This window comes from Ammospiza caudacuta, chromosome Z (assembly GCF_027887145.1).
Source record: "Ammospiza caudacuta isolate bAmmCau1 chromosome Z, bAmmCau1.pri, whole genome shotgun sequence".
NCBI classification, from domain to species: domain Eukaryota; kingdom Metazoa; phylum Chordata; class Aves; order Passeriformes; family Passerellidae; genus Ammospiza; species Ammospiza caudacuta.
Window position 1 is genome coordinate 13839129 of NC_080632.1, and position 13276 is coordinate 13852404.

Below are 13276 nucleotides of genomic sequence, written 5' to 3' on the forward strand. Positions count from 1 at the left end.
CTGGCGACAGAATTGCCATCGCCTAACAAATAATGTCAGTTCCATTTTATTAACGGAGATCGTCATACTGTTAGCGAAATTACTACAGAAACAGCGAATAGCCTGATCTTCTTCTAACACTCAAACAGAAACAACAAAACTCAAACAGAACAAAATCACTTAAACACATGAAATATTGACCCAAGTGAAGGCCTAGTAAACATCCCAAATAAACTTAACTGACATCTTAAACCAGAGGGAAAAGAAAATAGTAGGGGGAAAGAAGGTTCTTAAGGCTTTTCTTAAATATGCTTCTTGATTCTGATTAAATCTTTAACAAGCATGGTAACAAAAGTCTGCCCTTAAAAATTAATTCTACATCTTTTATTTCCATAGCTATATCCCCTTTAGGTTCTATTAAGATTTAAATTTACAGCTAGTATACTCAAATATACTATACTGGTTTGAGTATACTCAAACCAGTGCTAATTTTGATGGATGTGTAAGTGTTTTGTTTTACTTGATACTCCTTAAAAAAAACACCAAAAAAGAAACCAATCCTGAAAACCAAAATTAAAACAAAATGCTCTAATACTGGTCTTTTGTTTTTCATCCCAGATGTTTCTAGGGGATTTTATTACCCTAAATTTCATAGCACTTGGGGATATAAAAGTGATGAACTTCAATTGTGCTTTCCATTGCAACACCAGCTTTTGTAAATCCAGACCTACTTTTTCAGAGTAAATCAAGAAAGGTATTTCCCTTGAGCTTTTCTTTTTTACATATCTTCTTTTTCTTCTCCCTCACTCTCTACATTTTCAACCTCTGTGTTTCCTGCCTCCCTCTTCTAGAACAAAAACATAAGCAATAATCTTTTATTAACCCTGAAGGTCAAAGGGTTCTTCATTGTTCAAAAATTTTAATTGAGTTTTTCCTTCTGCTTTTTGGATTGCTACTTGCCACCAAAAATTCCAGATTAGTAGCTAGTTACTACTACATCAGTAGCAATTAGAAAGAATTACAAACATGCCTCAGGATACCAAAATTTAACTGTCCACTTTTCTTTTAACAAAATGAAAAGCTGCTTGTTCGGCCAGCCACTGATCTGATACTGGAAAATTAGTCCCAATGCCAAAAGCAGCTTTTCATGACATAGCCTCAAACAGTAGAGAAAAAGGATTATTTTTTAAATTTGTATTAATCTGTATTAGTACAAACACACAGTCTTATCAACTGAGAGAACCTCTCATTCACCACTGTACAAGATTGGTGCTGATTAGGAGTGTAGAAAAACTGGAATACAACAGCTTGTTCTAACTATTTAAACTACGTATAAAATTAATACTGATTGAGAGAACATCTTCAAAGAAGTGGGTTAATCCCTGAAGTACACCAGCTAAAGATACCATTACAGTTGTGCTTTCATTCCCTACTCCAATGGTATTTATTCAGTAAGGAAACACTTGGATGCACACACACTTCATTAGCAGTCAACTCTCCCCCTGCTATCTACAAATCCAAACATCACATGTTCCAAGTATTTCATACTGGAACAGTCTCACTTCTAAGCAATCTGCTGCTACTGAGACTTTGCTTTTGAGCAATAAATGCTCAAAACTGTTGCTTTTCTTGAAGCAGCTCCTTCAGTGTTCATAACCTCACTGCTTGAGCAGGCTCAGTTTCACATTCAAATACCTCCAAGCAAATGTTTCCAATCTCAATTATTCTCCTTCCTTTTTCCTAGGCACCCTCCCTGCCCCCATATGCTTGTTTGTAAAAGGGGTAATTTTCTATGTATGTACAAGAAGCGCAGGGAGTCTTCCTCTGTAGGAGTCTGGCAATATGCAGAGTTTTATGTAAGCACTGTCTGGAATTTAAGTTTTTTCATTCTCTGCTTTGGGTTATACCAAGAGAATTACACCCAGATCCTCACTCAGTTGCAAAATGTAGCATTTGCCAGGTCCCTTTAGATAAGCTGCCTGTTAGTACCCAGGGTAAACAAGTCACATCTGATGTTTTTGGCCAGTTATTGGGACTGCACTGTGGCTACAATTTGCTTAGCATTACATCAGTATATTAAGAGTGGACCAACAAGAGAAGCACTAGGCAGTACAGAAATCACACATTCCTCCATGTAACAGAAGCGTACAGCCTCTCTAAACAAATCTGTAGGACTAGCACTGGCTAGACCCTGTGGGGTGTTTATGTTCAAGGAGGAATGCTGACATTTAAATACCAAATTTAACGTTTAACAGCACAAATTTCCTAAGTGCTTTGTGTTGGTCTGCAGTCTTCAAAAATCTGAAGCAATGGTATTGGGAAGAAATGGAAAGGGTGATGAGCTACCTTGACTTCTCTGCTGTATTTAGGAAGCCTGGAAATTAATAAAGGTTCTGTTTTCACCTCTTTTTTTTAACAGCTCTTCACTAATCTATGATGCTTTACATCACTTTTACATCAAACAGTTTCAAACTTAAATTTATATGAACGACTAATTGAAATTTTTGGGGAAAGGAACTCTTTGCAACAGAATCAAAATTAAAACTCAAAAATATCTTCTATCTCCCTTCCTCTGCCAGCAGGGACCATCCATATCCTATTCTGAATTTCTGCTTCACTGATGTTTATACTGACATGACTTATGTACTGTTTGCTGAGAACAAAGAGGCTGCTAAGGTTTGGTTATTGTGACCCAGCTGATTCAGGGCAACTCACTGAAGCCACACCACAGCCATGTGCACCTGGTTCATTAAGTCAGTCCCAATGGTTTAAAACCAATTGAGAGGCTTTTGTGGATACTCTAAAATTACTATTTTCTTCATTTATTTTAGATGAAAATGGCATAAAACAGGTTACAAGTAGTAGGAACTCCTTGGCTCTAACACTGGCCAGCACTCTATGTTTCAAAGAAATACACAAGAAAGAGTATAGAAGTCAGTTAGAGGACAATGCCTGAATTTATGTCCCTAAACAAGTGCATCCTCTCACAAGGTCACACAAACAGCTAAGATGATCAAAATGGCCCCTTCAGACATGACAAATCTTTGTTTAACTACAGCTAAATCCATCCTGTGGTCAGAATCCTAGAACTCTTAAAACTTGTTTCAGACAGTCTGTGTACATCCCAGATTCCTTCTGTAAAGTAGGTAGAGCTCCCACAAACCACAAACATTTTTATGCAAGACTGTGGCTTTCCATTGTGAGATGCAAAGCATATCTCTTCTGCTACAGGTTTCTATGTAACACATAATACATGTCAGACTCCAAGTGCCTCAGATAACACAATGAGACAGCTGGAAGTCTATAAAAAAATCACATATTTAAGGCTTCCTTAAATCCACCGATTTACTGGGTCTGGCATCACATACAGTAGAAAGAGCAAAAATTAAAAATAGTGTGTAAAACTATAAATACATGTAAAGGCTTTTTCTTGACAGACGGCATTTTGATAGTGAGTGATATTCATACTGGGTCAGCAGACGACCCCTGCAGCAGGAGAAAACAACTGGATTTTAGGTGTTCTGTTCATGTAGGTAGCCAAAAACCCTACTTATCTCCACAGACCACTTCTCTGTAACATGGACATAATAAAGCCTAATTTTTAAGCAGTAGTTATCTTTATGCTTCTGTCATAAAAATAGACAATTCTGAATTAAATATAGTGGTTAACAATACCCTACCCCTGTACCCAGCAAGTCAATGGTCTACATCACACAGAAATGTAAATGCACCCAGTATAAAAGCAAACCTGTTCTTTACAACTGTATCACTTGGTATAATAAAGCCTATTGCCTCTCTCAATAAACCTTGCTTGAGTTCAAGACAAAAAAGTGATTTAATATGTTTCTCTAAATTTATACGAATTGTTGTAATGTTCTTTGATAAAAATCTCTAATTTCTACATTTGTTTCCTTACACATTTGACATGACTTTCACCATTACAAGTTTCATTGTTTGATCACACCACTGAATTTGTGAAAGTAAGTTGTTAAACCACAAAAATTGCTAACAGGAATAACAGCCAGACTACTCATTCTTCTAATTCTATTTCTGTTGACACATACACACCCTTACTTACACACACATGTACAAACACATATATAAACAAAGATATTTAAAACAGACTGTTGTTTTAAAGTGGTCTTTGCAAAACTAAGACCACATAGTAAGGCAGAGAGGAATCCACATCAGCTCTGTGCAACAGATACCATTTTCAAAACAAACCATGCATATTAGTTGCAAAAGTGGCAGGCTGGAAAACTGTACACACAACAAATACCAGCATGCCTCTTTGTCATCTAAGGCTTCTCCTTTCTACTAAATTTCTCTAAAACTTCTACAAAATAGTGTCAGAACTGATGCTGTGACAAATTTGGAATACCCTATCAATTATCCCATCAGGCTTCTGAGATCCAGCAGATTCCTGTTTCTTCTATTTGGCAATCAGTTTCAGGTCATAAAGACCAACAAGCTAACACTGATTAAAAAACACAGGTCATTTCCCCATTATTTGTTACTGTACAACAGCAGGTTGCACCTGTTCTGCACAAAGAGGAAGAATCTCACCACATGCAGACAGCCTGTTCTGCACACAAATGCAGCAAGGGCTGTCTCCTACGCAGTTTTCAGGAAAAAAAGACACCATCAGAACAACTGGTTCCCACCTAAAGGCAGACTCTACTACTAGATGCAGAACTAAAACCAGGACGTGACCCAGGGCAACTGCGTGTGAGAAGCCGAAAAAAACCGAGGGCTCTAAGCAATTTAGAAAGTTGGTTGGTGGTTTCCCTTTTTTCTGGGTCATTTTTATTTCCTCCAGGCAGTAAGCAACAATTATTGCTCACTTAGAAATTGTTTTCCCAGAAGATAATCACACAATTTAGCAAGTACCTGATTCAAGATAAACTTTTTTTTTTCTCAGTATATCAATAGACTTTCAGCAGCTGTTTCCCAGAACATCAGAATGATCAAACAAACCAAAACACGCACTCCAGTTAACACTACCAAGCTGCTCTCCGTGAAGGACTTTTACTGCAGATAGCTTCGGCTGTCAAATATCCACATCAGCTGCCAGTTTCAGGTTGACTTGCCCACATAATAATTTCTCCTTCCTCTCCCACAGGATAGCCTCAGACAGTGCTCTGTTTCACAGCCTTTACCACCACTTTGGACACACTACCAAGTTATATCCAAACAAGGTTGTTATGCAGATGACAATGCCTATGGCGTACATACAAGCAATTAAACACTACACAGCTTAGTGGAGCAGCTGAGAAATGCCCGTGTGAAAACCATGTGATAACTCAGTCATTTAAGAGTAACCACCTATGGTTTGTTACCACCCCCTGTAATTAAATATCACAGGCTTCAGATGCCAGCTGCCCTCTACACCTCTAAAGATTAAAACACGCTGGGAAAAATAGTCAGTCTAATTTATTAAATCAAGTCAACTAAATAAAGTGGTGTGGAAGTAATGAAAAGAGCTGCAACAATGCCCTTTTTGATCATTCAGAATTTTGTCTGAAATCAAGTGTTGCTTTCTTCCCTTGCCCCCTACCCTTGAAGAGATTATCTTAAAAATATGACTCATAAGCCTGAACATTATCCTTTTGCTGACCTCAAAGAACAAATGCAACAGATTGTGACAACTTGCTCAACATACATAAAACTGGTTACTTCAGATGGCTTCATAGCAGGAATTCTCAGTATATACCTTCTCTTTTATGAAGTATGTTTTACATTTATGCTAATAATGAGTTCTGCATAAACTATTTGATTTTATCTTTCTCCACTCAGGCTACTATTTTTGTTGTAATAACTGTGATTCACCACATCCTTTCTGTATTTGCATTCCCACAACTCGTTGCTGCAGCACACAAAGGCTGCTCAGCAGCACACTTGGTTCCTATACTCATGCAGCCAGCCTACAAGCCTCTCCTTATCACACCATAATTCATTTTACAGAGTGGCTAAATTAGATACAAAATAATTCAAATATGTCAAAACACAAGCCAGGATTAGAAATGTTCATACCTTCCTTAGCTTGTTTAAATTGTTTTATGTTAAGAGCTATAAGATACTATAGACAGCCAGAGAAATTTTGCATGGGCGTTTTTATTTACTTTTGGAAAGCAGTAAAGGGAGTGAAAACTAAAGAAACATAAAAATCACAAAAAAAATTTGTATGTCATCATGAATGTCCAGATGGTTTTAGATGTGCCTAGTTACAAAGACTTTGGTTAAAGTAAGGTGGATTTACATCAGTTCAGGAAAGGCTGTGTTCTGCCCTAAAGTCAGAATCAGAACTTGAGAAAATCAGTATCTGATAATATTTTTTTTCTATTAAAGGCAAAAAGAAGAGCCATCTGTATGCTGTTTCCTAGAATTTGGCAGAAATGGCCCCATGCAAGCTTTTATATAGCTGCTTTCCTGAACCAGTCATAAAGCTTGAAAACACATAAATAGGTACTTATGTGTGTGCTTCAAACATCAAAAACTTAATTAAAATGCAAATCATCATTATGAACTCATTTTTCTTAATACAGTGTTGGTTGTGGACTCTGGGATAAAACAGTCAAATTTGTATTATTTTCTTTAGTCAGCAGGATCTGAAACACTCAAACAGAGCATGGTACAAACAACACAATATGATATATCAACTATCTTCAGTCTCTTAATCTACACTCTAGCTATATTTCTAGAGTATTTTAGAATCCCATTTTATCTATATTTGTAGTCACTCATATTGTACACAGAGTGTTTGTAAAGCTATGAAAACAGGCACCCTCATAACAGTTTCACTCAAACATACCATTACTGAATTGAGTTATTTCAGAAAATGGTTTTAGACAAAACTAGGAAAAGGCTAAGGGAGTTCATTTCCATTAACTAACAAGAGTTTTAAAACCACTAGAGTGCTGAGATACTGGTAAATGGAATGTCACCCTGACCAGAATGCACTTTTTTTAATACTTCATTTCTAGTGCCAAACCTTTCGCAAGGAAGGCCTCTTAAATTCAGTGGGGGTCAGAAGTTTAGTTTATTCAGCAAGAATAACACTATTAACAGCTACTGCTCTTTCATGTCAACACAGTTAACACCCACACATTCCAACTCTGGTTAATACAGGCCAGCCAAGAAAGATTGGAGTTGCTAAGGGCAGTCATCTCTGCAGGGATATTTTAAACCAGAATTTATACTGTGCTTTAAAAACAATCTAAAAGGATCAATCTACCTTATGAATCTGCTGTAGACATACACAGAGAGAAAGATGGATGGATGAAAGCATATAAAAGCAAGTAAATCTGACTCTTTCTATTGATTTTTGAGAGGACAGCGTAGAGCACTTTGGTGAGGTCTTATATATCACTGCAAAGGACGAAATGCCATTGTGCATACGGTCTGAAGCATGTCAGGATTTATCATGAAGCACTGCATCGCTGTATTCTGTCATTATATCATTTTGTAAATAATCTTGTTTTCACTGTTGAGGGAGGTAGATCACTAAAAATAAAATAATCCTCAAAAGAAAGATTTTCACACAGCTATAAATGAAAACATCTGCTATTATTATATGAAAAATTGCAGAAGTTTAGTGTACACATGCAGTATTTTTAGCAGGAGAAAGCTGGAATTTTAATAAAGAGCTTTTGAAATCCAAAATGGAAAAATCTGCATATCACAGCATAATCCTCTTCCTACTTACTTTGCTCTAAATCATAGTAAATCATAGCAAATCAATGTTTAGTGTTCCCCAAAGCTCTCCAGCACTCCTATTCGGACAAATGTCTTCAAAGGATATTAAAGAAATCAATCTGGTTTTCATAGCACTTCCTCACCACATGGAACACTTTTCTTCAAAGCTGAAAGCTTTCCTCTTAAAGCATATTTTAGATAACCAAAAAGCAAAAATAATCACATGACACTGAATTTTTGCAGGGTCTCTGGGGCCTCTATTGTTATGTAATAATGGTATTTCTTATCAGCTGAAATATTCAGCTAAGTTTTCATCTAAACTATTCATATATCCACTCCCATCACATAAACACCCCCTCATGATGTTCATTTAAATAGGGCATTTATGCTCTTCTATTAGCCATTTCTTCATATGCTTTTCTTAATTTAGCAAGAGGAAACAATTCTATTATTAGCTAGGGTTACGCGGTAGGTCATTTGGAAAACATAGCTGCTTTAAATAACAAAAAGACCTGCCATTTGTTTTTAAAATAAGAGCTCACTAAGTGAACTGTAAAGCATTGACTGCCATAGAATATAATGGTGTCCCAACAGATTAGCAAGCCTTTAGCCAGCACCCAGGCAGATAGAGCATACACCCCCTTGCCAACACATCTCAGAGACAAACCTAATGGAAAAAATAATTTACCTTCTTCAGTTTCATGCCACACAATTCCTTCCAAGTTCACGCTGGTCCCAGGCTCACAGGGTCCAAGGCATTCGGGTTCTGTTACTACTCCAACCTCGCAAGTATTTACACCCACTGAACGTGTCCGTACCAAAAGCTGCTCGACTGGTGCTGCAATATTGGATGAAGATGGGGAAAAGTAGGAAGGCAGAATCTGAGGTGTGATACTGCTGGAAATCGGAGGTGGAGGTGCAGGCACTGTAAACAGGGGATCAACCTGAAAACAACAGACAAACTTACTATAATGGTGCTGTGAGAGTTAAAAAAAATAAAATAATATAATATGAAATAAAATACATAATTTTTTTTTTTTAAAGTAATAGAAAGTCCAGTTTGCCAAGATTGCATTTCTTTATGTAGGGATTTGGTGTACCACAGGTAATTTCAGTCTTATGAGCTCAAATTTTTTGGCATTAGCCCAAATGCCGCACATGAAAAATTAAGTACAAAAATATCTATTATACATGCTAAACAAGGCAACTTGCTAAGTTTCTACTAGACTATTCCCTGTCATCATAGACTATTAGTATGAAATAGTAATAAATTTTTAAAACAAGGATTAAGTTTACTTTTTTCTTGGCACTGACAGAGATTGATTTCTGGATGGAAATTAATTTTGTGAACCAGGAACTTCATTTTCTATTTACAGAAAAAAAAAGACAGGTACAAAGACATAAATGCTATTCTTTCATGTATATCATAGATAAATTAGTGGTTGGAACAATTCTAATATCCATATGGCAGCAAATACAATCTCTTATCATCTGATCATTTAAAACACATTAGGATGACCCACCTAGTACATTACAGATAACATTTAGATCTTTCTACTTGGAATAACAGAGAGGACTTTTACAAGAGTAATTTCTCAGGGTTTCCAAAATGCATATTTAGAAGAATGCATCTTGCCAGACAATCAGTTGGAACACAAGACAATTCACAGAGACGATATCAACATATGAACTGACAAAGTGATCTCTCCCGTTCAACTTACAGTCTACCCAGGAGCAGATTCTCTGTATTAGGGCTTTCAATATTTCACTCTGGCTCTAAGGTCCCTTGTCCCATAAAAAACAGCTAGATGAGGATATGAGAGTGCCCAGTCAACTAGCTAAACCCCCGGAAGTCACATTCATTTGGCCCATTGGATCACAGATATCATGCAAAGAAATCACTCTTCAACCTAATGATTTTTTAAAAATAGCTGCTTTTTAGCTGCATTGAAATAGAGGATCAAATGTCTTCCATGACCATGCTGTTTTTAATTTTGGACCTCATAGGAAGACTCAACAGAGAAGACACAATGACGCACTGTACATCATCCAGGTTTTGCTCAAATGTATAATAACACAGAACAAAGTTAATTTTCCTGCTTGTAAAGCAAAACGGGGATACAAATAAAAGGACAGACTAAAAGGTATTACACATGTATCACAGATCAGCCCACTTCATCAGATGGACACTTTTTGTAATGAAAACATAAAATGACAAATTAGGGAGAACTTTTTAAAAATTGTAACAATTGTTATCATTGGCCTTTGTAACCATTCTGGGTTTTTTAGCATTGCATAGAAGCAAACTAAGCACCAAGGCTTTGATTCATGTGTGCAAATCTTATGCTTGCTAAATAATTCTCAATAACTTTGGGAAAAATATTTTGCATGATCTTTGTATGACCAGCCTAGATTCTGACCTCAACTACATTAGAACTAAGCAGGAGAGGGGAAGGACCTATAACCACAGTCTTCTCCAAAGTATTTCTCCTTAGAGGGGATTCTTTTTATTGAGAATGAAACTTTCAGGTTAGAGGGAAGTGAAAAAACAAACAAATAAACCAAATAAACCAAACAAAACCTAGAACAAATGGACAAAACAACACAAAACCAAACAAATTTTAAAACCACAAACAAACAAACAACCACAAAACCCCACAACACCAAAACCAAAACAAAACATAAATACTGAAAGCGTCCCTAAGGAGTAAAAATCTACTAATACCATCAAAATTCTACTGGTTAAAGCAGAGGTCCTGTGACATAGAACAATGCAAGACTCAAGCAATGATGTCTTTATTCTTCTCTTTATGCCAAGAGAGTTGCAGAGTTAAAGCACAGGCAGAAAGCTTTGCAGAGCAGACTTGAATGCACACAGGAAAGTCAAATATCAACTGACCCCCAGCAGCAGCTGTTACTTGCAGTATCTAATAGCACACATCACACAAAATCACAGCTGTGGCTGCTGTGCGTGGGCAGACACTGATCCTGTGCTCTGCAGCCCCTGCTGCCTGATGCCAAGAGGAGGCACACGTTTGGATGGCACGGAGCCCTGCTCTCTGGCACTGGCTGTGTACGGGTGCTCTGTCACTGGAACCGGGTCAGGGCGTACCCCCGCATCATTTAGGAGTTCTTAACATACCTTGCCTCACACCAGAAGAGAACCGGGCTCAGTAGCTGGCAGGTAAATGGAGCCTAGCACTTAGGAAAAGCTAAACCACATCCCATTATAAACCCAAAAAATGCTGATGAATAGCCTGTTTGATAGTTTACATGGTGTTCTGTAAAGCTGCGCAAAACCTCCTACTACATATGGAACATAATTCTTCCATAAAATAGACTTATCACAAAACCAGAGGAAGAAAATTCCTAAGTGTTTTCTGTGGTCATACTAAACTAGCCAATGTTTTAAATGAATGTAGGCTAAATTGACAGATGCGTTTTCCATTTTTGACTATTATAAACAGTGAGGGGGAGCTAATGAAAGCATGGATCTGACAGTGTATCCTATTAAGTTCTTTGTTACAAATATTTGTGCTCAGTTCTGGTTTATTTAGACCTGCTAATAAATGTTCATGTTTTCCACTGGAAACATTCACTCAGGACAAGGCCAAAAAAGGGGCGTCTGCACTAAATGGGACTGCTTCTGTGTGAATTAAAACACTAAACCTTTGGAGAAATAAGTGGACACTTACTGTCTCTGAGATACAGGTTCATTGCACAAGTATGTCCCTAGCCACAAGAAAAAAACCAATAAGCTTAAACATTGCTCCAGATTTCCATGTTTTAAAATTAACCCATCTTGCTTGATAATCATAACAGCACTGCAAAGTGGTGGTTCTTAGAGATCATTGTGGTGACACAATTGTTTTCATGAATTCTCCAAAGGGCACTGATGTAAGCTATTAGAGGCAAAGAGAGGCAGGAAGGCCGCCATCTCCAGTGGAAAAAAAGGCACATAAGATTAACATCTGGTGGTGGCAGTCTGTCAAACTGAGGAAAGTTAATGTCAAGAACAGATGCTCTGCAGTTTCTCACTGTTATTTTTTCGTTATTATTCCCAGGTGTTGGCACATACTGAGCAGCAGCCTTGCTGTTTATCACACAACAGATTCCAATATGAGATTGAAAATCTGAATCTGAAGAAGGCTATTTACATAGATGCTCTCTTTAGACACACAATCAAAGGAGTACAAAAAGATAAAAATATTCAAGCAATATTTTTTTCACCTAATTCCAAGAGCTTTTGAGAGCTGATTGGTGACAAAGGCTACAAAGCTGCAGTGTTATTCGTGGCAGTTTTCCACTGCCAAGTGTTTGATCGTATCAGGGAGCTATGATGCTTAGTAGCAGAAAGCTCACAGAAAATGAAGGCTGCCTGCCAAGCAATATAGCCACTGCTCCTCGGAGCAATCCTTTATCTGAATATTTACCAAAAAAAAAAAAAAAAAAAAGGTCTGTTTTGGTGACTGCATAACATTCATCAGTAGGAGGAAGCACACATGAAAGAAAAAGGAAGTAATGTACCAACATGAAATAGGCAAGACTTTCTAAAAAGTAAGATTGCCATTCAGTTACTCAGGCACTTTACATGCTGGAGTCAAGTTCTGTGTATCAAAACTCACCTTCATGATTTAATGAAGGTGTGTCTTTGAAGATATATCTCAATGATAACATAGTTTACCTATCTAAGACCAAAGTGGGTCATACACTATTGCAGCGTCATGCACCAGGTGATTTTGAAATGTACATGCCAAAAAAGCCATTAAATCCATCCACCAACACAGCCAGGAGAAAGGCAGAAGAGCAGGTTTCAGGCTAAGTACAAGCTCTTCCCAGAAATCACCACTTTTTAAATTGTGAAAAAAAAGAAAAATCTACTGTAAGCACTCCCAGTGGGAATGTCTGGCCTAATAGAAAGAGTATGAAAGGAAGATCTGAATCCTATTATAGGATCTAACTAAAAAACCAAGTCTGGCCCTTTGCAAACCTAAATCCTCCCTCTAGAAGACAGCAACATAAAGGCAGAAAGGACTAAGAAACTTCCAGCCTTGAAAATTACATTGACAAGTTCTTTAGAGTTATGAATTAATACATCACAGAATCATTATGTCTGGAAAAGAAAACAGGAAATAAAGGAATTCAGCCTTATCTGGAAGTTTGAAATCCTACAAATTGCTTTCTTTAGATTTTAAGGTGAAAAGGAAACAAGCTTATTTATACATAAAGTATACTTGCCTCTATCTTAATTTTCTAAAGCAACATGATTCCAGAAGACCTCAGTGTAGTCTCATGCACAGCATCACAAATCAGAAGCAATTTTAATGAAATTAACCTAACTGCTTTGGAAGAGAACAAATATGGGAGAATGTGACATGAGAAAAATGTCTGTGTGCTCAGAAGCATGTCTGCACTTCCAGATAACTCTCCTCATGCTACAGACCTTGCCCCAGAGAATTTACATATTCAAAACTGAAAGCTATTCCTTCATATTCTACCATGTAACAGGAATTACCATGTGAAGAATCTCCATTTTGTCTCAAAGATCTCATTTGCATCTCAGTTCAGTATTTCTTGCCTGTAAATCGCATCAGAGGCCAAC

At 37.2% G+C, this 13276-nt stretch overlaps 1 protein-coding gene across 1 annotated transcript in view; it reads right to left on the reverse strand.

Moving 5' to 3' along the window:
- The window catches only part of ZNF608 (zinc finger protein 608), a 78370-nt gene that overhangs the window by 36413 nt on the left and 28681 nt on the right, over nt 1-13276 (reverse strand). The window contains exon 2 of the mRNA XM_058824121.1: nt 8363-8618. Within this exon, the coding sequence (XP_058680104.1) occupies nt 8363-8618 (256 nt within the window). The remainder of the gene's footprint in view (nt 1-8362; nt 8619-13276) is intronic.